The sequence below is a fragment of the Phocoena sinus genome, chromosome 4 (assembly GCF_008692025.1).
Source record: "Phocoena sinus isolate mPhoSin1 chromosome 4, mPhoSin1.pri, whole genome shotgun sequence".
Lineage (NCBI taxonomy): Eukaryota > Metazoa > Chordata > Mammalia > Artiodactyla > Phocoenidae > Phocoena > Phocoena sinus.
This window is the reverse complement of record NC_045766.1, coordinates 96,603,180-96,626,440: the sequence shown is the minus strand read 5'-3', so window position 1 is coordinate 96,626,440 and position 23,261 is coordinate 96,603,180. Positions and strand designations below refer to the sequence as shown.

Below are 23,261 nucleotides of genomic sequence, written 5' to 3'. Positions count from 1 at the left end.
TACCTAGAGGCAGCTTTCTACATTCCTCCATGGAGCCAAAAGCCCAGCTATAATCTAGGTGGGTTTAAAGATAAGTTTTATATTCTACATAAAGAAAAGTAGGGTGACCTTAACAATACAGCTTGATTTTAATGTAGGGATAATTTTCACGTTCACTTAAGAGTTGAATTTGCAAGCAAAAACAGCATCAAAATTAGAAAGTTCCCATTTCCGTACAAAGAGCCGTCACCATGGTAATGAGAGGTATAGAGGAAGCATGAACTGTCAGGAGGCAGGTGTCACTTTCCTTGCCCATTGAAAACGGCTGTACAGAAATAAACTATAAAGGCAGGAGCTCATGGGAAAATTTACACATTGGGGCTACTTGTAATTTAGTGACAATGTAATGATACTGAACCATTGCTAGTTGAAGCTGTAGGGAAGCTACGATCAGAGCATGCAGCAGTCTGATATGCAGAGAGGGTAATTATATTGCACTGCATACAAAAGAGGCAGGAAATATATTTCAGTTTGTGAAGGTGAATCTACTGCTTTGCAAAATTCTTCGAAAAAAAGAAAGATTATGAGTTAAAATATGCAGATATCCCAAGAGTAACTTTATTACCTTGCAATGTAAAGTTTTCTTTAGTCTAGCTACAGTTTTAAAGGGTCAGATAAGAATGACTCATCTTCTAAAGGACAAAAATGTTGGCAGCTGCCGATCTTAGGTTCACTTGAAGCCAATTTCAAATCATGGATCCAGCAAAGTCAGCTCGCTCTAACTACTAGACAAATCAGGAAAACGTTACCAACTTGTATTTAAACCCCTTGTACTAGGTAAGAACTTGTGAATTAATAGCTGACTTATTTATATTTTATACTGTTGCTTTTGAAAAACACCATACTGTCTTTATGTTATCCTAACTCCCACATTTCCCTTCCATCTAGTGACACTGGACCACCTTTCTTATATTCTTGTACTCTATTCCAAGAGATGATATTTATTCACCCTCTTTCTACTTCTTTTCCATATTAACAAGGCCCTTCCATCCTGGAGGTTCCAAGCCAGGCCTCCATCTTCCCTCAAGTTATTCCCAGAAGACACTGTCCTGGAGAAAGAAGCCCTCCTTCCATCATCCTCTGGCAATTGTGACTCACGTCTGAAAGTTCCCAACTGTCAGGGACCTCTTACTTCCAAACATTTTCTCAAATATAATTAAGATTAAAATCACATGTTTGCCAGCATGTTTGGTCCCTGATATTTTTATTTCTGGAGTTTCTGAGAGCTGAGTGCTAAAAACACACAAACACCACTCGCTGGAAGTTTTATGTTGTTTGGGCAGCTCTGAGAAGCACACTACTACCTCATTTCATGGGTTAAACAAGAGTTTTTGACTCTGAAGTAATGGGTGTCAGAGGATAGGACAGGGTAGAAACTGGAGTTCTCCAAAAATCAACCACTCTTGACTTCTTTACAAAACTCTTGATACAAACAGATGGAAAGATATACCATGTTCTTAGATTGGAAGAATCAATATTGTGAAAATGACTATACTACCCAAAGCAATCTACAGATTCAATGTAATCCCTATCAAACTACCAATGGCATTTTTCACAGAATTAGAACAAAAAAATTCACAATCTGTATGGAAACATAAAAGACCCTGAATAGCCAAAGCAGTCTTGACGGAAAAAAACAGAGCTGAAGGAATCAGGCTCCCAAACTTCAGACTATACTACAAAGCTATAGTAATCAAGACAGTATGGTACTGACACAAAAACAGAAATATAGATCAATGGAACAAGATAGAAAGCCCAGAGATAAACCCATGCACCTATGGTCAACTAATCTATGACAAAGGAGGCAAGGATATACAATGGAGAAAAGACAGTCTCTTCAATAAGTGGTGCTGGGAGAACTGGACAGCTACATGTAAAAGAATGAAATTAGAACACTCCTTAACACCATACACAAAAATAAACTCAAAATGGATTAGAGGCCTAAATGAAAGACCGGACACTATAAAACTCTTAGAGGAAAACATAGGAAGAACACTCTTTGACATAAATCACAGCAAGATCTTTTTTGATCCACCTCCTAGAGTAAGGGAAATAAAAACAAAAATAAACAAATGGGACCTAATGAAACTTAAAAGCTTTTGCACAGCAAAGGGGACTACAAACAAGACAAGAAGACAGCCCTCAGAATGGGAGAAAATATTTGCAAATGAAGCAACTGACAAAGGATTAATCTCCAAAATATATAAACAGCTCATGCAGCTCAATGTTAAAAAAACAAATAACCCAATCCAAAAATGGGCAGAAGACATTTCTCCAAAGAGGACATACAGATGGCCAAGAAGCACATGAAAAGCTGCTCAATGTCACTAATTGCTAGAGAAATGCAAATCAAAACTACAATGAGGTATCACCTCACACCAGTTAGAATGGGCTTCATCAGAAAATCTACAAACAACAAATGCTGGAGAGGGTGTGGAGAAAAGGGAACCCTCTTGCACTGTTGGTGGGAATGTAAATTGATACAGCCACTATGGAGAACAGTATGGAGGTTCCTTAAAACACTAAAAACAGAATTACCATATGACCCAGCAATCCCACTACTGGGCTTATACCCAGAGAAAACCATAATTCAAAAAGACACATGCACTCCAATGTTCATTGCAGCTCTATTTACAATAGCAAGGACATGGAAGCAACCTAAATGCCCATCGACAGATGAATGGATAAAGAAGTTGTGGTATATATATACAATGGAATATTACTCAGCCATAAAAAGGAATGAAATTGGGTCATTTGTAGAGACATGGATGGATCTAGAGACTGTCATACAGAGTGAAGCAAGTTGGAAAGAGAAAAACAAATATCGTATATTAACGTATATATGTGGAACCTAGAAAAATGGTACAGATGAACCAGTTTGCAGGGCAGAAATTGAGACACAGATGTAGAGGACAAATGTATGGACACCAAGGGGAGAAACTGGTGGGGGGAGGTGTGGTGGTGTGATGAATTGGGAGATTGGGATTGACATATATACACCAATATGTATAAAATGGATAACTAATAAGAACCTGCTGTATAAAAAAATAAATAAAATTTAAGAAAAACCCAAACAAACAAAAAAACAAAAACCCCCACAAAACTCTTGTAAATATACTTCTTTCTATACCAGAATGAAACATAGGAAATGCTTAGGTATCCCTGGTTTTTAAAGGGCTTCTCCAGCTATAAAATTAATAGCTAAGAGGGGTAAACCCTTCTATTTTTTAGACTCTACATGCCATCATGCATTATTGTTTAGAGGCAAACATTTTCTGTCACCCATACTTACTTTAGTGGGTGACATTCTCCAGCCATTTGTCATTAAGCACTCTTTCTAATCTTGCATTCACAGAATATAAATGGGACCAAAATTTGTAGAAGTCTAATGCTAGTAAAATAGGCAGTTCAATTCAAAGGCTATAAAAAGCAATTTTAGTTTCTTTCAAAAAACAGTAATGGCTTATAATCATGATAACTAAATTTTATTTTTATATTTTTCAGAGAAAAAAATAATATGAAATAAGCCACATTACAATTTTCTCATTTGCTTATAACTTCCCAAAACTACATTGCTAAATTATGTTTTGTTGGCTGTACATTTTATGTTTACTTTTAAAAACCTGATTAGGGGCTTCCCTGGTGGCGCAGTGGTTGAGAGTCCGCCTGCCGATGCAGGGGACACGGGTTCGTGCCGCAGTCCGGGAAGATCCCACATGCCGCGGACAGGCTGGGCCCGTGAGCCATGGCCGCTGAGCCTGCGCATCCGGAGCTTGTGCTCCATGACGGGAGAGGCCACAGCAGTGAGAGGCCCGCGTACCGCAAAAAAAAAAAAAAAATCTAAAAACCTGATTAGATGCAAGTTCCATAATAAAAATACTTTGATATTGCTCTGGAAACATATGATGGCACACAGACAAGGCCTTTACAATGATCAAGAATTCATCAATTTATCTTATTCAAATTCCATGAATATTAATAACGATGTGAAAGACTTTTTGGTTGGACTGTTTCTAAATTTATTATTTTTTTAATTGAAGTATAGTTGATTTAAAATGTGCTAGCTTCTGGTGTACAGCAAAGTAATTCATATATATATATACATATATATATATATGTATTTTTTCAGATTGTTTTCCCTTATAGTTTTTTTTTAAACATATTTATTGGAGTATAATTTCTTTACAATGGTGTGTTAGTTTCTGCTTTATAACAAATTGAATCAGCTATACATATACATATATTCCCACATCTCCTCTCTCTTGCATCTCCCTCCCACCCTTCCTTATAGTTTATTACAAGATATTGAATATAGCTCCTTGTGCTATACAGTAGGACCTTGTTGTTTAACTCTTTTTTTTTTTTTTTTGCTGTACGCGGGTCTCTCACTGTTATGGCCTCTCCTGTTGCGGAGCACAGGCTCCGGATGCACAGGCTCAGTGGCCATGGCTCACAGGCCCAGCCACTCCACGGCATGTGGGATCTTCCCGGACAACGGCACGAACCCGTGTCCCCTGCATCGGCAGGCGGACTGTCAACCACTGCGCCACCAGGGAAGCCCCTAACTCTTTTATATATAGTAGTTTGTATCTGCTAATCCCAAACTCCTAATTTATCCCTCCTCACTCCCTTTCCCCTTTGTTAACCATAAGTTTGTTTTCTATGTCTGTGAGTCCGTTTCTGTTTTGTAAATAAGTTCATTTGTATCATTTTTTAGAGTCCATATGTAAGTAGTATCATATGATACTTGTCTTTCCCTGTCTGACTTACTTCACTTAGTATGATAATCTCTAGGTTCATCTATGTCTCTACAAATGGCATTATTCCATCTTGTTTTTTTTTACGGTGAATAATATTCGACTGCATATGTATAAAGACTCCTTTTTAAACATCAATTCTTAGATGAAAGACCTCGTGACCTCATTAGGATAGAAACTGTGCCTGTCATGCTCTTTATGGACTTCAAGGTTTACCCCAGAGCCTTGTACATGGGAAGACTCAATGGAATTAACCGGCAAGATTTCCATTACAATGAACAAATAACAATGAGTTTGACAGTTGGGTAGTTTATGCTCTTAGTAAGGATAGATGAGAATAAATGAACAGATCCTTTAATTATTTTATAACACACATATATGTGCACACAAATCTCTCCCTCTACTACACAATGACCTGCCATATGCTTGCGTGGCCATACCCTGCCATGGAAATAGAATCCTAAACACACATATAAAGACACAAGGGAAAAATACAACAGGACCATCAATAAGTAGCTGGATGAGAAAAGCAGCTATAAACACCACACACAGAGTTCTCAGTACCATTTAAATAAGTACATAAAGCTCTCTTCATATCATGGAAAAATAAAATACCTTTCCGGTTGGCCTTGAAATTTGTGAATATATTGCCTGCAAGAAAATGCTCATGAAGCAAAACCAAAGGCTGCAGCTATAAATCTCTAAGAGGCCACTGTAAATCTGTAAACCATCTGCTATACTTAAATTCTATTTTCCTGATCTCAAAGCATCAACACCACCATTTACTCCTATTTTTTCTCCTCTCTAGGGCTTAATTCAGTCTGGTGGGCCAGATCTATGCTAATCAACACCTCATAGGAAGACAATAAGGTCCAAATGTAGAGTTCAACCTCTTTTCAACCACTGTGATCAAACCACTTGTGGCCGAAACTTTCCAACCAGTATACCACTCCTCAGGCATGCTGATCACTTCAGCTTTCAAGGCTTTCAATAATTTATAGAGCTTAAGTGCATATAGCAATTTACTAAAGTTCTACAAAGTACTGAAAGAATGAAACACTGAAAATAATTAGTAATGAACTCCTAAAGGGAGCTCCCAATGTGGATTCTAATGAAAAGACTGAGGCAGACCATCCTCAGTTCTGTCAAGGGAAGTCTCTAAGGATAATTGTTTATTGCTCAAGGGGAAATAATTATGCCAGAAGGAACTGTCATCTTAGTAATAAGTTACTGTACAATTAGAGGGAAAAGTCAGTTTGTCTGGGCATGCTAGGGGAAGAACAGGCTGGAGAGTTTTCTAAGGATGCAAATAAGCACACTGGATCATCTTGGGTTATATGAAGAAACCATTTTTTTTTATTTGATTAAGGTTCAAATCCCTCCTGGTACTAAATGATGGTCTTTTAAGGGGATGACCAAGTAAATTAAGGATGCTTAACACTGATAGCATTAGGAAGCCAGAAACAGAACATTGATTTCTATCCTTCTTCTCCAACCATGTTCTACTGGCTACCTTCCAGTAGAACATAAGACCAATTCTATTGCATCATCAGAAAGATGGACTTTTCTGAATGACTGTTATAAGCACTTAAGTATTTCTAAAATATGGCCAACTTTCTTTCAATTTAGAATTTATAAATAAATTTACATTCTGGCATATAGTTAAAGAGCATATTTTTATAATTTCCTTTCTGTCCTTTAAGAAAAGGTGGATTTGCTAAGGAAAGCAAAATCAGTCAATCCCACTTGAACATACTTTAGAGAAGGTTTAAACAAAGTACAATTCCAAATAATGAGATCACAAAATGCAGCCCTAATGAAGGATTGGGGCCAATAGACTAAAAGTAGGGAAGAATATGTTTGATGACTGCACTTCTCAGATTTCCTAGGACACTCCAAATTCCAAATACCCTGTCCCACTCTTGCCATCAACTACTGAAATGATTTCAATATTCGACATGCAAGTTAGAATTTCCACATAACTTTTTATTGACAAAAGTAATACAGAAATCTTTTTAAGAGCATGCATTCTGATTATTTGATACAGAGTATGAAGTAAATGTGGAAAACAAATCCAGTAAACGTTGAAGGAAAATGAGTTTTACAAAAGGTACCGATAAACCACATTTAATGGTTGATAAAGAAACAAGCAGCCCCTGGCATCCAGGTGCTGGTCAGGCACTCGCAGCTAGGCTGCTGTGTTCACCTACGGAACATCGACAATTGAAAAGAACATCAACATCAGACAAGTTCACTTGGTGACAAAGATGGACCAAGACAAAAACAAGACCATTCTGTAACTGTGTGGGACACAAACGCATGAACACAAAAATGACTGTCCTCATATTCTGGCCAATATCTTTACCAGTCACAGCTTTAGTCTCACTCCTCTTTTCTTGCCTTCTAGTTAAGAATTCTTAAGATATTCTGTCACAAATTATTCCTATTTTCAGACAGCATCTAATTCAGAGCAAAGCTTCGCTTCCTTAAACACTCCCCAGGATCACCTAACACAAGACTAAATCCCATAACATCCTCTTACTAACAGATCCACAGTTCCTCATGGTCTGCATTCTCCATTGTTACAAAAAGTAAATAAACCTAACTTTGTTCAAATACAGGTGTGTTCCTGGTGGTCTTTGGCTGAAGGTAATTGACATAGTAAATATAGATGCATTGCATGCCAACAGAGAAAACAAAATATGTTCATTTCGCTTTAATAATGTCATTAATACCAGCTGAAATCTATCATTTCTTCAAAAGATGTAACAACTGAAAACGAGACAAATGATTTTATGGACTGGCATTCAAGTACTATCTCTGCCTCTCTCTCTCCTTAATTCTCAAATAATTGCGTTAGGAAGCCATGTGAGTAACTGGAAAATACAATAATCATATATGTTGAAACTAAATAGGAAATAGAAACTTAGTGCTTGTGTAAATTCACACAAAATCAATTGAGAACCAAAGGCTGAAATGAATAAAAGGGTTGTGTGAATATACCAACTCCTTAAATCACAAGAAACACATTTGATAAATTTTAATTTGAAATTTAACACGTTAGGAAAATGCCACAGAACATTTATACAAGAGGTAGATGGGAGTGTTAAAAATATTAGCAGAAACAAGAAATACTTAATCACCTACTTTAAGAAACCAATTTTACATTGATTTCAGGCCTCCTGTCCTATAACTGACCACATTCGATGCTTCGTATCTGTACCATGTGAAGTATTACAGACCACAGTGATAAGGCAGTGCTTCTTAAACTTTAATGCTCATACAAATCACCTGGAGATCTTGTTAAAAAGCAGATCCTGATTCAACAGATTTGAAGTAGAGCCCAGGATTCTGCCTTTCTAACAAGCTCCCTGGTGATGCCAATGCTCTCTCTCCAAACATCATACCAAGTAGCCCAGTCATAACAATTCAATGTTGTAAGGGCAGGCTACGAAGTTTCTGTGGCTTATGCATATGCCTGCAATCATACCTACTGAACTGTTACAGCCCATGACAGGCCCACACACTTCATCTAGAGACGGCTGGCAGTCGACAGTGTTTGGAAGTTCTCTGGCAGCCTAAGGTGGCCCTAGCAGGAGGGAAGCAGCTGAATAATGAAACTGCTTCCTGCGGCATTAGCAACTATTCATACTCCACCGGGCAAAACCGGAATATTCCTTTTCTGTAATTAAGGCAAAAGGAACCTATCTTTTACTGGGATTTCCAGTCTCATCTATCTTTGTCTCTTTGTAACTCTACAACATTCACCTGCAAACATATTTTCCCTACCCCCCAAAGCTTGCTTCAATTCAGGCTTATATATAATTCATATCCTAGGCATTGAAATTTCATAAGTGGTTTCCTGGAGGTTTTGGTCAGTTTGCTCTTAAATAATCATAAACACCAAAAATCTAGAGGCTGCTCAAGAGAAACCAGGAAGACCTTATATGCCCTGTGTTTACAGCCCAGAAGTTGAGAGATAAAAGGGACCTAAGTGTTCTACTAACTCAGTGGGCCCCAACAGTCTTTGGTTTGGAAGATGTGATACTTGTAAAGGACGTGGGGGTCAGGCCAGCTGGGCCACAGTGCAGCAGATAAACCATCACACACGCCCACAGACTAGCATTGTTCCACAGTCTGCAGTGCAGCTGCGCCTCTGTGTTAACAGAACTAGAGGCTCAGTATGAAAGTCCACCCAGAGCCTGGATTTTAGACTCAGGTGACCTGAATTCTGAAGGTGTTCTTGCACCCACATTGAGTAATGGCACTAGAATTTCAGGGTCAGTGACATGGGGAATCAAGGCTTAGAAAGACCTAATTTAAGGCTTCTCTGTATTGGCTGACAACTATAACCAACTTATAAGTGTTTTCCCACGTGAGTAAACTAGGGAGGACCGTAACAGACATGCTTACTTCATTTGATGCCATCCTTGTATCTTTTGCTAAGATCTGAATCAATTACACTCACCAGAGAAAGGATCATTTGACTAAGATCTATGTGTCTGTAGGCTCATTCTCATCCTTTCTCAAACCAATCCTGTGCTGGACTCCTTTCTGGAGGATACCACCGAATGGGGGTGTGTTTAACATCATTACATGAACTTCTAACTACATTATATACTAACTATATGTACTCAAAAAAATCACCACTAGAAGGTTCACAAAATTAAAATACAAATAAGTAAAACAAAAATCATAGAAGTAATCACACAAAATGGTTTGTGAGGTTTTCTTATAATTCTCACATGCTGAATATTTTCTTTAGTTGACCACTAGACATCAAAGAAAAGATGTAAATGCAAAAACTCTTTGAGAAAAATCTATTTTTTAAAAAGGAAGCTATTTCACTCAATCAATTTTAGTGTTGGAACACAAGAATTCTCAGGAGAAAAAGCCAATTGCTATAGTTTACAAAAGAGCAAACCAGGATCCAGGAAAGTAGAGAAAAATAGCTAAAATATGTGGTTGGTAGTAAAGCCAGAACTGGAACCAAGGTCCAGTATTAGTGCCAAGACCTGTGGTCTTTCCTCTATATCACACTATGTTTACATATTTTAGGACATATTTTACGTTTACATATTTTATTATTTCAGCAATAATATCTTGCACAAAGTAAACTCTCAAATGTTCATTAGATATTTTACTGAAAAAGAGGCAAATATCTAACTGCAAGGGAAATATTAAATTCATACTCTTAAATCAGATCACGATGGGATTCTTATTTTTGTTACTGCTCTCATGTCACTAAAGAGATCTCTAGAAATTCAATGAGCCAATTCACAGTTCATCTTCTAGCCAGACTTCTAACTGTATATCCAGACATTAAGACACAGATCTTTAAAACAAATGCAAAAGCATTTTGCTTTAGTATTGAAAAAAATGAAATTCATCTAAGCATCAAGAATGGATTATAACTTTACCATTTACTACAAAGTATATGGATAATCAACTAAACAACCTATAAAAATAAAAACGAGAAGTTATTCCATACTGTTGCTCCAATCTATTTTTTTAAAAAAAGAATGCAATTACCAGTTTGAGGCAGCAGAATTTTGGAATCTTCAGATATTTTACTTGTAGGCACAATCCATGGCTTTTGACTTGAAGCTACAGCAAAAAAGAAATGGAATTCACTGAGAATTTTTTTGAGAGGATAAAGAGACAGAAATAGGTTGCTGGTGTGGTTAAGTGGCTACCAGTAGCCTGAAATAAAAAAACACATACTGATCCAATTAAACATTACCACATAGGAAGAAGAAATCAATATACACCCATTCAGAGAGCATTTGAGTAGAGACTAGAAGGAGACTAGAGTTTGGTGTCATACGCTCACCTTTTTGAGGACGGAAAACTAACTAAATGGGCTATGTATGGAATAGATTGATAATTGTTACTGAATTTGTAGAAAATCCAATCAGAGAAATAGTTGTTTTTGGCTTTTTTTTTTTTTTAAACCAATCAACCACTTGTTTGGCTGAGTTGACTGAATTCAGCAGTTCATTGAGGTTTGCATAGATAAGATCCAGTAAACGTGTCCTACAGAATTAAGCAATCACCACCCACGTGGTAACACCAGATTTAAGGTGCTGTTATTACCCAAGGTGCCCCCAGGTTTCTCAAAAGGGAAGGGTGTTTTTGCCTGAGGAAATTCTGGAAGCCTTTTCGGAGCTGCAATGAAACACACAAGAAATGTTATGGCTTGAAGTGTAAGAGAAAAGGTTTTTAAAATCTCAAGCTTCAAAAACAAAAAACAAACACAAATGCAAATTACTCAGGTGAGGTAAGGGACTGTTTACTAGTATATATTTCTTACTCCTGTGTTTCAATGATGGATAATATAAGACAGCTTCTTTTTCTATTTTGTATAATCAAGCCACTGCATTTGAGGAGTTTGGGTTCTTTTTTTCACCCTTATTAAACTAGTGTCCTAATTTCTTCAGCTATGCGTATGTGTATTCTCAGATATATTAAGTTTAAACTCAAGTCAAGCACCAAACACATATGAACTAGAAAATGTCTGTCTAATAGTTTTTAAAAATAGAATTTCAGTAACTATGTGACTTTATATTTAAGCTCCCCCAACAACTTTTTTAATATTGCACGTAAATTCTAAGGATTCTAAGAAGCAGTCTGCAGAAATACCATAAATATATCTTCTCTTTCAAGAGAAACAGTTGAGTAAAAAGATATTTAGGAAAAACATAGAAAAAAATTTATTCAGTGACACAATAATGTTGAATTAAAAGAATCAAATATAATATCAAAATATGACTACCCCCAAGAAAAATTACCAAAGGATTTGTCATAGAGAAAGACTCTTTAGGATCCTAGATTATAAAATAAAGAATTTATAGCATTTAAGGGTTTGGTATTAGAGAGTTTACTGTTCTATAAGCCATGTGTCCCTTCTTTTCTGTGAGGAGATAAATTTGAATGAATTAGCCTAAGGACTTCTTTCAAGTATGCATAATATTTCCAAGGTAATAATAAGCTGCAGTGTTTAATAATTTTTACCTAGAATGCTCAGTGGCAATTCAAACCTAGATATTAAAATAGTTTGCGGTGTTTCGGGGATCCTTCCCCTAAGAACTGCAATAAAGAAGAATTCAGTTAGAAACTCCCTGAGTTGGGATTTGACATTGTGGCTTAACCATGTCATGTGAGGCATGCTCATAGCAGAGGGTACATTGCGCAGCTGATGCCTTTCATGGAAATAGCTGTCTTTCCCTGGAAAAAGTTTTACATAGTTATAATTTGAAGGTATACGTTCAAATGGCCATGGTGTGGCATGGAAGATCAACATCACAAGTACAGAACAAAATACGTACATGCTGCTCCTTTTTTTTTTTTTTTTTTGGAGAAGAGAATAAAGCAGGTTAGATTCTCTTGGGCCAAGAAGCAGCTAACTTGCATGACATGAAATTCTTAGTAAAAGGCATGTCACTTTGGGGGATTCTCCTTAAGTTTAGTACACACAAGACTTGGAAAAGCCAACTGAAATGGAAAGCACAGACATAGTCAAGACTCTCACTCCTCCAAGCTTTGTAGGTTAAAAGGCTGGCATTGTTTTTCTATACCTCCCAAGAGACTGGTAAAAAGAGTGTACAGTTAGCATATAGCAACCAGAGCTGCCTAGAATATTAGTCATCAGGATCAAGGTATGTCGTTAACACTTTAATGGAATTGGTCTGAGAAACAGAAGATGAACTACTGCCAGTAAGGTGGGAAAGAAAGTGGGGAGGATGGGAAGCCAAGGCATTGGGGTTACTTTTGTATGACGGTTGGGAGGTTCTTTTTTCTTTTTAAGAAAAAAAGTTCTTAGAATTACCCGGTATTGTTTCTGAAATGTCTAACGCACTAGACACAGTGGGTTTAGTGGTTCTTGGAACTGATTCAGGAGTCACTGGAAGGTAAAAAAGATGACTTTACAAATTAAGATAAATGATGAAACAACTCAAGACCATAAGGCACTTTTGTTGCCTTTTAGAATTAGAACTGACACTTACATGGACTAATTCTTTTCAAGTTAATTATGCTAAGGGCTCCCTGGCTTGTGTCTGAACTGACACCTCCTCCCAACCCTTCCTTTCTGGGTTTGTCCACTTTCCATGTGTTCCAAAAAGCACGTGGAATTGACCCCCATGGAAGCATTTATCAGTTTAATCATAATTTTGGGTCTGCCCTTTTTTCTTAGCACAAAGTCTGCGGTATAGTAAGCAAGCACATGATAAATATTTATTAAACAAGTTAATAAATGGGCAGATAACATAATGACCCAGGTCAAAAAGATTTATTTAGAACTATTACATTTTTAAGACTTCTCTCTTCCAAACTGTAGTCAACATGCAAAGCTTGGAACTGGGCTGAAATTATGAGGATTCAAATGCTCAGTCACAGGGTTGTTTCAAGTGCTAGATCAAAGGTAAAGATGACCTTCGGGTAAATAGTTTTTGAGGAATAAGAACCAGGATCATTGAGATTTGGAATGAATTGTGAGCTACCCAATTCCAGAATTTTGTAGGGTAAGGATATGAAATAAACACAGTGACACTGAATAATGAATTATGGTGTTTGCCTAAGTGTTTCTGAAGTGGAAAATCCTGAGGAAGGTTTGGCAGAGAGCTAAGAACTCCGTTGACTCTCCCATCAGATACTATGCCAAGAGAAGAAGTGTAGTTGGGAATACTTTTCTTGGTATTGGCTAATTATATTGAAATCAGAAAACTACCTAGGAATTTCATTCAAATAGCTTATTCCAGCATCAGAGTCTACCCTTGTTCCAACTCCCATGAAGGTGGGGGATGGAAGGTCCATTTCTCACCTTTAGGTAGGACCAAGTACTTCTTACTCTGTCAGAAATATTTCTACTTGAATAGGTTTCTTGAAATCAAGCCATTTTATTTCCCCACCGATCTTTATTTTCTTTGGACTAGTTAGGAGTCCAAGAGTTTAGTAGAAGGTAAATATCACTGATATTTCAATTTATGGCAATTTTATGGGTTAAGAAATTCACTTTAGATTGGCGTTACTTTGCTAAATGTAGATTTGGAGGAATTCTTGCCAGATATCTGTTTCACAGCGCTCTGGATGAAGTGGTATTGCTCTGGCAAAAACTCTGTAGTTCAGAGAATAACGTGTCCCCAGTGGGCTGGACTTGGGCAGTTCATTCACATAAGACATGCTGAATGTTTGTTAGTAATGGTTGATAAACTGGGGAAAATGCATACTGCGTTTATTCTTTAAAGAATTTTTACGGAACTATTAGGTATTTTCTACATGAGCATTGTTAATCTTCAAGAGACATTGTTACTAAATGATTCCAAGGTATTTTCATAGATATTAAACTATGGATTTATGAGGGATAATGGCATTTTGCTAAACCAATCACTTGTGAAAGTGAAGAAATGAAAAAATGCTCTCGTGTCTTCTTATAAAAGGAAAGCACCCAAACCATGGTGTTACATCCTAGTATAAAAATATTTCAGAATGTTGCGGTAACAACTTTCACTTAAAGTGAAAGATACATCTTCCATATTACATATCAGTTATAGAATTCAATGGTTCATTTGCATCTGCTGTTTTTCCAAACATTAAAGACCCAGAATCTCCTACTGTTGTGTGCTTATGATCAAAATGAATTTCCTACTGGCTCTTCACTGAAAAAAAAATACAGGCTTGTCAATCAGTTACTACTTGAAAATACATTATTTATTTTCTCAAAGTTAATAACGTAGGGATCTCATTACCTGTTACGGGCTGTGCTGGGATTTTTTCTATCTCTGGTGTTTTAGATTCAGCAGGTAGTGCCAAGGTTTCATTCTTAGCTAAAAAATTCAGAAAATAAACAATTTATCTCACTTCTTCATAATAGAGTATCCAAATATAATTCCCTCAAAACAATCAAGCAACAGACTATTACAAGAAATCTATTCCGCTCTTATCCCTTCCCACCAGGCAGTCCATAAATTTATTGTGCATTTCTACCAGGGATTAGTATTAGTAGTGACAGTCTTCAGAATTCTTTCTCATTAACCCTAGGTAATTCTTTAAGATCTAAGTTGGCACTGGAATGAGGGAAAATATCACAACCCAGTACTTGGATAGCTCTCAAGTCATTCTGACTCATAAACAGAGTTTCTTGAAGGCACAGGTTGTAAGGCATAGCAAATGTTCCCTGGAATTTTATATTCAATTACTCCTAATTTTTTTTTTAAAAAATCAATGAATAGAAATTATCTGTTATTATGCATGGTAAAAAATATAATAGGCTATGGCTCTAAAGTTTTAGAAAAACATGAATAACACACATAGGAGACTAAGTTATTTGAAGATATTTGTGGTTAGGAAAAAATACCAACAGTTATTTATTTGAACCTCATGTTAACATAGATATTTTCTTTGGGTCTGTGTGGGAATTCAGTGTAAAAAAATGAAGTCTGTTTTTTTATTCTATTTCTTTTCTGTTCTGACAATTATTCAGGAAACTTTCTTCTAAAATTTAGGCATTCCTTTTCAAAGAAAGCACATTTCTGTACCAGAATTGCCCAATGATTAAGATATTCTCCATATTCTCCAAAATGCACTTAGGATTAACTTGATTCAGCTATTTAGCACACTGAATCAGTGACCTACTTATAATATTTTGAAACAGTCTAGTGGCATGAAAGAATTCATTCATCTTTGAGATACCCTGATCATGTCTCCTTGAACTGATTATAATCAGATGGGATTTTTTAAGAGTCCTAAGGCTGTAAGGAACTTCTTGGGTTTCTCAGCTTTGGCACTACTGACATTTTGGGCTGGACAATTGTTTTTATGGGGGCCTTTCCTGTGAAATGTAGGATATTTAGCAGCATCTCTGGCCTTTACTCACTGGATTCCACCCTTCCACAGCTGTGACAACCAAAAATGTCTCCAGACACTGCCAAATATCCTGGGGAGGGGACAAAATTGACCTCTGTTGAGAACTACTGATCTAATCTGTTCTCTCAAAGTTCTTTGAGGATGTAAATTTTGTAACTTCTTCCTATAGTTCACATCACTGTTGTAAAGACCATTTTCTTCTTTTCAGTTAACATGGGCACAAAATATTCATTTACTTCAGATGGACTTAAAGACAATTATAAAGTCATCCCTTTCACAAAGATCATGGAAGCAAATCAATTTTCAACCTGTATTATGGAAGTATATGATAGATTCCTCGAGCTTATGATTTTCAGGAGTGATTTGAGATGCTGGAAATAGGCGTCACAAGTGCTAGTGTACTTGCCATAGCTATCAGTCAAGTGTGTGTTCTGAATTGCTGTGCTCATGAAGCTGTACAGCATGTTTGTACAACAGAAATGTTTAATACCATTGTTCAAATTAATTTAGCAGGACATAAAGAGAAGGGACTCTTTCTGGAATAACTAAAAAAATAAACAGATCCAGTATAATTTTATGATAAATTCTATTTTTTAGATTTCTAAATCTCATCAACATTTTTTTTCCTTCTTCTTTTGTAGTCACAGCTTTGGTTTAGAACCACTGTGAGTGTCAGCACAGGAAAAAATGTTCAGATTACAAATTCTGATGAGCTCTAGTCCTGTTATTTTCAGCATGTACCACAGGAAGTTTTTTTTTTTTATGTAATTTTTTTCAATGATCTCTTCTTTTTCAGTGTCCTCTCCTCCTTCAGGATTATTTTTGCTAATCCTTTCCCTCCTGTGTAATATCCTACACTCTTGGTGTTTCCCTGGCTGACTAGGACTGTGTATTTATTTATTTTTAAAAATTATTTATTTATTTTAACCTCCAGATTCTAGACTTTCAGGCAATGCTCTGAATTGCTTTGCTTTAGCTCCTTATGCATGCCCTTACGGGGTAATACCATTAACCTAAAATTAGGCTGCTAATGAAGAAAAACAGTACACTACCTTCCCAAGAGGTATTTGTATTCTCTACCCATCACTAATTCCTTATAGAGGCATACCGTATTTCTAAACATGGCTCTTCCGGTGTGAGAGAAATTGATTGAAGGGAAAGAACTTGAATGGGGACTCTCTGTGACTCCTATCAAGCCATGAGCATTCACCTACACTATCTATGTACAACTGGTCTTGGCAACAGCAGAGTAAAATGCCATTAGAACACGACCTAAACCCCAGGAAATTCCTTTTCCTCTCTGATTCTTCTTACTGTTTTTCAACACAGTTGTTTCCTTTCATTATTGGCAGGCTAAGTCTTGGCTTTGGCAAACCCTTTTCTTGTCCCCAGGAGGTGTGTGTATTACTAGCTTTCTTGTTTATTTCTCTCATTATTCATACCATGTGTTCTTAGAACAAAAGCTATTAATTTCTTGATGTCCCACATTGGGTCCTGCTGGAATGAGGATATTATTTTTAGGATTTAACCTCTTGCACAGGACTTTTCTGAATTGCAGTGATAAATAACTTCAGGAAAGTTTATTTCTCCTTCATTGGTATAAAGAACTGTTTATGCTCACACCCTTCATAAAAACCAGTAAATCTAAAATGTAGTTTGTAACACAGTCTAAAATGGTACATTCAGTGGGTTTACTGGACATCTTCAAACATACTGCCTATCAGTCTCTTCAATGTGTAAGAAATTCACCATGTATTCAATTTAAGATAGGTGCTTCCCTAGAAATAAGTTTTAAAATACATATACTATCTGCATTTTAATTTGTCTTCATTAAAATCACACTTAATCCTGAAGTTTCAGTGATTCATATCAGAATAACAAAAGCAAAAAGCAAAGCAAACCAAAAAATCAACTGTTTAATTCTCTAAATTAAAGAAAATGAAAAGCTTGAACTGATATTAAGATAGCAGGTGGAACTTTGGAAAAACAAAACAAAACAAAAAATTTAGGAAATAGTCCTGAAAACCAAGAACTAAGGAACAAAACACATTTCAGTTCAACAGTGACATTTCTTGAAAGACGACATACAGATGGCCAAAAAGCACATGAAATGATGCTTGACATCACTAATTATTAGAGAAATGCAAATTAAAACTACAATGAGGTATCAGTCACACCTGTCAGAATGGCCATCCTCAAAAAATCTACAAACAATAAGTGCTGGAGAGGGTGTGGAGAAAAGGGAACCCTACTACACTGATGGTGGGAATGTAAATTGGTACAGCCACTATTGAGAACAATATGGAGGTCCCTTAAAGAACTAAAAGTAGAACTACCATATGACCCAGCAATCCCACTCCTAGGCATGTACATGGAGAAAAACAGAATTCAAAAAGATACAGGCACCCCAATGTTCATTGCAGCACTATTTACAATAGCCAGGACATGGAAGCAACCTAAATGTCCATCAACAGAGGAATGGATAAAGAAAATGTGGTATATATATACAATGGAATATTACTCAGCCATAAAAAAGAACAAAATAATGCCATGTGCAGCAATGTGGATGGACCTAGAGATTGTCATACTGAGTGACATAAGTCAGACACAGAAAGACAAATATGATACTGCTTATATGTGGATCTAAAAAAGGGTACAAATGAACTTATTTACAAAACACTAGTAGAGTCACAGATGTAGAAAACACACTTGTGGTTACCAGGGGATAAGGGAGGTGGAGGGATAAATTGGGAGATTGGGATTGACAAATACACACTACTATATATAAAATAGATAACTAATAAGAACATACTGTATAGCACAGGGAACTCTACTCAATACTCTATAATGGCCTATATGGAAAAAGAATCTAAAAATGAGTGGACATATATATATATGTATAACTAATTCACTATGCTGTATACCTGAAACTAACACAACACTGTAAATCAACTACATTCCAAAAAAAAAAAAAAAATGAGAGCAGTGGTGTGGGAAAAACTGCTCATTTTCGGTCTCCTTCACAAATCCTGGTTTTTGAATTCTGATGAACAGATTAGGGACCAAATCAGTAAGAGACTGGCCAGCTCCTTCCTTTTCTTCTCCTTCTGAACAACTCTTTCCCAAGAGGCCAAAACTAGAAACAAGAAAATCACAAATAGGAAAGCTCACTGGTAAAGACAAACATACAGTAAAAGCAGGAATTCATAAGCAAACATGATATCAAAACCAGCAACCGTGAGGAGAGTACAAATGCAGGAAATCAGAATTTCGTTTGAAATTAAGAGACCAGCAACTTAAAACAACCTTGTATATATATATAGACTGCTTTATCAAAACCTCATGGGAAATGCAAACCAAAAAACTACAATAGATACACACACAAAGAAGAAAAACCTACCCAAATACAACACTAATATGGTCATCAAACCACAAGAGAAGAAAAAAGGAAGGGAAGAAAAAAGACCTACATAAACAAACCCAAAACAATTAAGAAAATGGCAATAGGAATACACATATTGATAATTACCATAAATGTAATTGGATTAACTGCTTCAACCAAAAGACACAGACTGGCTGAATGGATACGAAAACAAGACCCATATATATGCTGTCTACAAGAGACCCACTTCAGACCCAGGGACACATACAGACTGAAAGTGAGGGGATGGAGAAAGGTATTCCACACAAATGGAAATCAACAGAAAGCTGGAGTAGCAAAACTCATATCAGACAAAATAGACTTTAAAATAAAGGCTGTTACAAGAGACAAGGAAGGACACTACATAACAATCAAGGGAACAATCCAAGAAGATACAACAATCGTAAATATATACGCACCCAACATAGGAGCACCTCAGTATATAAGGCAAATGCTAACAGCCATGAAAGGGGAAATTGACAATAACACAATAATAGTGGGGAATTTAACACCCCAATTACACCAATGGACAGATCATCCAGACAGTAAATTAATAAGGAAACACAAGGCTTAAATGATACATTGTAAAAGATAGACTTAATTGATATTTATAGGACATTCCATCTGAAAGCAGCAGAATACATTTTCTTCTCAAGTGCACACAGAACATTCTCCAGGATAGATCAAATCTTGGGTCACAAATCAAACCTCAGTAAATTTAAGAAAATTGAAATCATATCAAGCATCTTTTCTGACCATAGCGCTAGGAGATTAAAAATCAATTACAGGAAAAAAAAAACTGTAAAAAACACAAATACATGGAGGCTAAACAATGTTATTAAATAACCAGTGGATCACTGAAGAAATAAAGGGAAATCAAAAAATACCTAGTGACAAATGGAAATGAAAGCACGACGATCCAAAACCTATGGGACACAACAAAAGATGCTCTAAGAGGGAAGTTTATAGCAATACAATCTTACCTCAAGAGACAAGAAAAATCTCAGATAAACAACCTGTCCTTACACCTAAAGCAACTATCTCGAGAAAGAAGAACAAGCAAGTCTTTCCCAGGCACGGGGCTAAGTATTAATAGGCTCTGGGCAGAGAACAGGTGAGTGCAAGAGTCCTGAGCTCTGGTTCTAAACACAGGTTCACTTAGGGAATTTAATATGGAAGCTTCCTGGCTTTTAGCACAGCATTTAGATGATGTAGAGTTGAGTCTCAGGGTTTACAGATAAACAGGAGGTGATCAAGTCTGATGGACAAATTAAAGAAATAAAGCCTAGAATCACTTGTCTACATTCTTGGAAGTAACTCACCATAGGACTAACACGTATGAATGTTTTACAGTAAAAATGTAACAACTGCACAAAATCACAAAGATTTATGGGCAAATATGTTCATATCTTAATAAAATGGTGATGCATAAATTTTGAAAATTTTTCAAAATTCTAAGTCCACTAATTATGCTTTTCTACCCACTTATTAAGGCTTTGCTCCTCCTTCTTCCAGGAAGTTCTCAAACTAACAGCTAAGGAGAACGTAAAGGTTTACCTTTTAGAACTGTTACAATCTGATTGCTTAACATCAAACAAGCAAACAGGTCAGACCTTCAATGAGGGAGGAGAAATTAAGTCTGAGGTTCCTGTGTGGGTGGGTCCCGTGCCTGTGTAAATCACAATTATGTCCCGAGCCACTTGCAGTTCTGGCCCCGAGTAATGCTTAATAAATATTTGTTGAATAAATGTTGCCAAACAGGGGCTTGGGCCCGTTTCCACACCCATAAAATGTGAAGATTCAAGTATATAAGTGCTGAAGTTCTTAGCCATTGCCTAGTTCAAGAAAAATATTCTACATTTTTAAGTCTTTTTCAATTTCCACCACATCATGCCACCTTCTTCCATATTTATCAGTGGCCCAAGACATTCTCCAGAGACTTTACAGGGGGTGGTTCTCAAAGTGTGGCTTCCAGACCAGGAGCACAGGCCCCACCCTAGACCTACGGGATCAGTATCCTGGGGGTGAGCCCAGCAGCCTGGGTGTAACAAGCCCGCCACGGCTTCCAATGCTTCATCAAGGGTGAGATCCTCTGCTATAGAGAGAATTCAGACTAATGTGATACTCAAATGCAGCAACTAGCTTAGCCCACTGCCCACCCCAATTGTTTCCTGGACTCCTTTTACAGAATTTTGCTGCTTTTTTCCCCAAATTGTTATGTTTTATGTTTTTTAAACACTAAAATCATATCAGGTGCTTTCTAGAAGTAGGAAGCAGTACCAATCTCAAAGTAAATAATAATTCTAACAGACCTGACCCTTACCTCAGTTACCACTGAAGACCTCTAGTGGCCCCTTGATAGTATAGTATAATAAGTGTAATTTATAACAATGACTCCATTTGAAAATTATACCTGTATAAATGTGTATATTTTGGTTAATTTGATCATTCACTTTTTTCATAAATATAAAATAACTATTTCCCTATAGAATGTGATTTATATGAATAACTCCAACACTCCATCCTATCTACCCTTTACTTTTTTTCCAATTTTTTTTTATCGTGGTAAAAGATACATAACAAAAAATTTACAATCTTAATCATTTTTCAAGTGTACAGTTCAGTAGTATTAAATACATTCAGACTGTTGTGCAACCATCACCACCATGCATCTCCAGAACTCTCCTTATCTTGTAAAACTGAAACTCCATACCATTAAACACTAATTCCCTATTTTCCTCCTTCTCCAGTCTCTGGCAGCCACCATTCTACTTTCTGTCTCTATGAATCTGACTACTCTAGGTACATCATATAAGTGGAATCACACAGTCATTTTGTCTTTTGTGATTGGCTTATTACACTTAGCATTATATCCTCAAGGTCCACTTCTACTATAGCAAATGTGAGAATTTCCTTCCTTTTCTTTTTAAGGCAGAATAATATTTCATTGTATATATATACCACATTTTGTTTATCAATTCATCTGTTGATGGATACTTGGATTGTTTCCACATTTTAGATATTGTGAATAATGCTACTATGAATATGAGTGTACAAACATCTCTTTAAGACCTTTTCCCCACCCAGTTCTTTTGGTTATATACCCAGAAGTGGAATTGCTGGATTATATGGTAATCCTATTTTTAATTTTTTGAGGAATCGTCATACTGTTTTCCACAGCAATTGTACCATTTTATATTCCCATCAACAGTGCACATGCCTGTCCCTTAGTTTTTACTGTGAGATCCCCAAACAGCTCATTTGCTAGATCCCCTGGATATCCTAGGAATATCACTGCTAGTACTGTCACTGCAAAGTTCACATATAGATCTTTGCTGCTTACCTAACTGTGTCTTGATTGCATCCGAAATCTCAAACATTATGGAGGTAGGAAGTTTTATGGTGGTTTCATTAAGACCTGGAATAACAAGGTGGACTGAAAGAAAACAGAAGTAAAAGGAAATGCATCCCATCACAAAGTTCAGAGCATTAGAAACCATGAAGTTTAATGCTTATTTTGCTTAGTCAATTTTAACCCAAACTTTAAAATGTTGGAAAAAATATGACAGTAACTTTTATGCAGAATCTTTTTCATATTCAAAACTGAACAACCAAATATTCTGGCTTTTAATCCACAGACTCAAAAATTGTAAAATGGCTGCTTAAAATGTGTGAACAAACACCATTATTAATAACAACTTTTAAAAGAGTAATTCAATGACAAAGACGCCCTCATAACAGCAACAGCCCTGTGGGGTAGGCAGGAGGGGAGCCATCACGCCCAATAGGCACAAGTTAGAGTTGTTTCTCTAACACACTAGGATAGAGGTAGCATCTCTTGGATCCTAGCCTGGAATGGTCACAAGCCAGGATGCTAAATACTGAAAGTAAATGAACCAACATCAATTTAACAGACCTGCTCACAGTGCAAAATTCCATAAGGCCTTATTATCAAAAAAAAAAAAAGAGCCTGACTTGACTAATATAGGTGTAGATTTCAAGATAGACTCACCCAGTATTGTTCCTCCATAGGGAGTCTTTTCTGGGGATTTAGTTGAGGCCCTGTGAGTAACATTCTGAATCACTGTTGAAATACCAAAAGATAACAGTGTGAATGGAAAAAAAATAGTCAGGAAGCAGAAAGAAGCTAATAACATGACACCATCTGCACTGGAGAAACC

The 23,261-nt window shown here is 36.6% G+C and overlaps 1 protein-coding gene across 4 annotated transcripts in view; it reads right to left on the bottom strand.

Moving 5' to 3' along the window:
- Positions 1–23,261, bottom strand: part of ABI3BP (ABI family member 3 binding protein) — a 276,389-nt gene that overhangs the window by 129,495 nt on the left and 123,633 nt on the right. For all 4 annotated transcript variants that reach the window (XM_032631466.1, XM_032631463.1, XM_032631465.1 and 1 more), the window contains exons 8-12: positions 23,093–23,164; positions 22,424–22,516; positions 14,543–14,620; positions 12,625–12,699; positions 10,329–10,403 (exon numbers count right to left, since the gene is read on the bottom strand). In XM_032631466.1, coding sequence (XP_032487357.1) covers positions 10,329–10,403; positions 12,625–12,699; positions 14,543–14,620; positions 22,424–22,516; positions 23,093–23,164 — 393 coding nt within the window. The remainder of the gene's footprint in view (positions 1–10,328; positions 10,404–12,624; positions 12,700–14,542; positions 14,621–22,423; positions 22,517–23,092; positions 23,165–23,261) is intronic.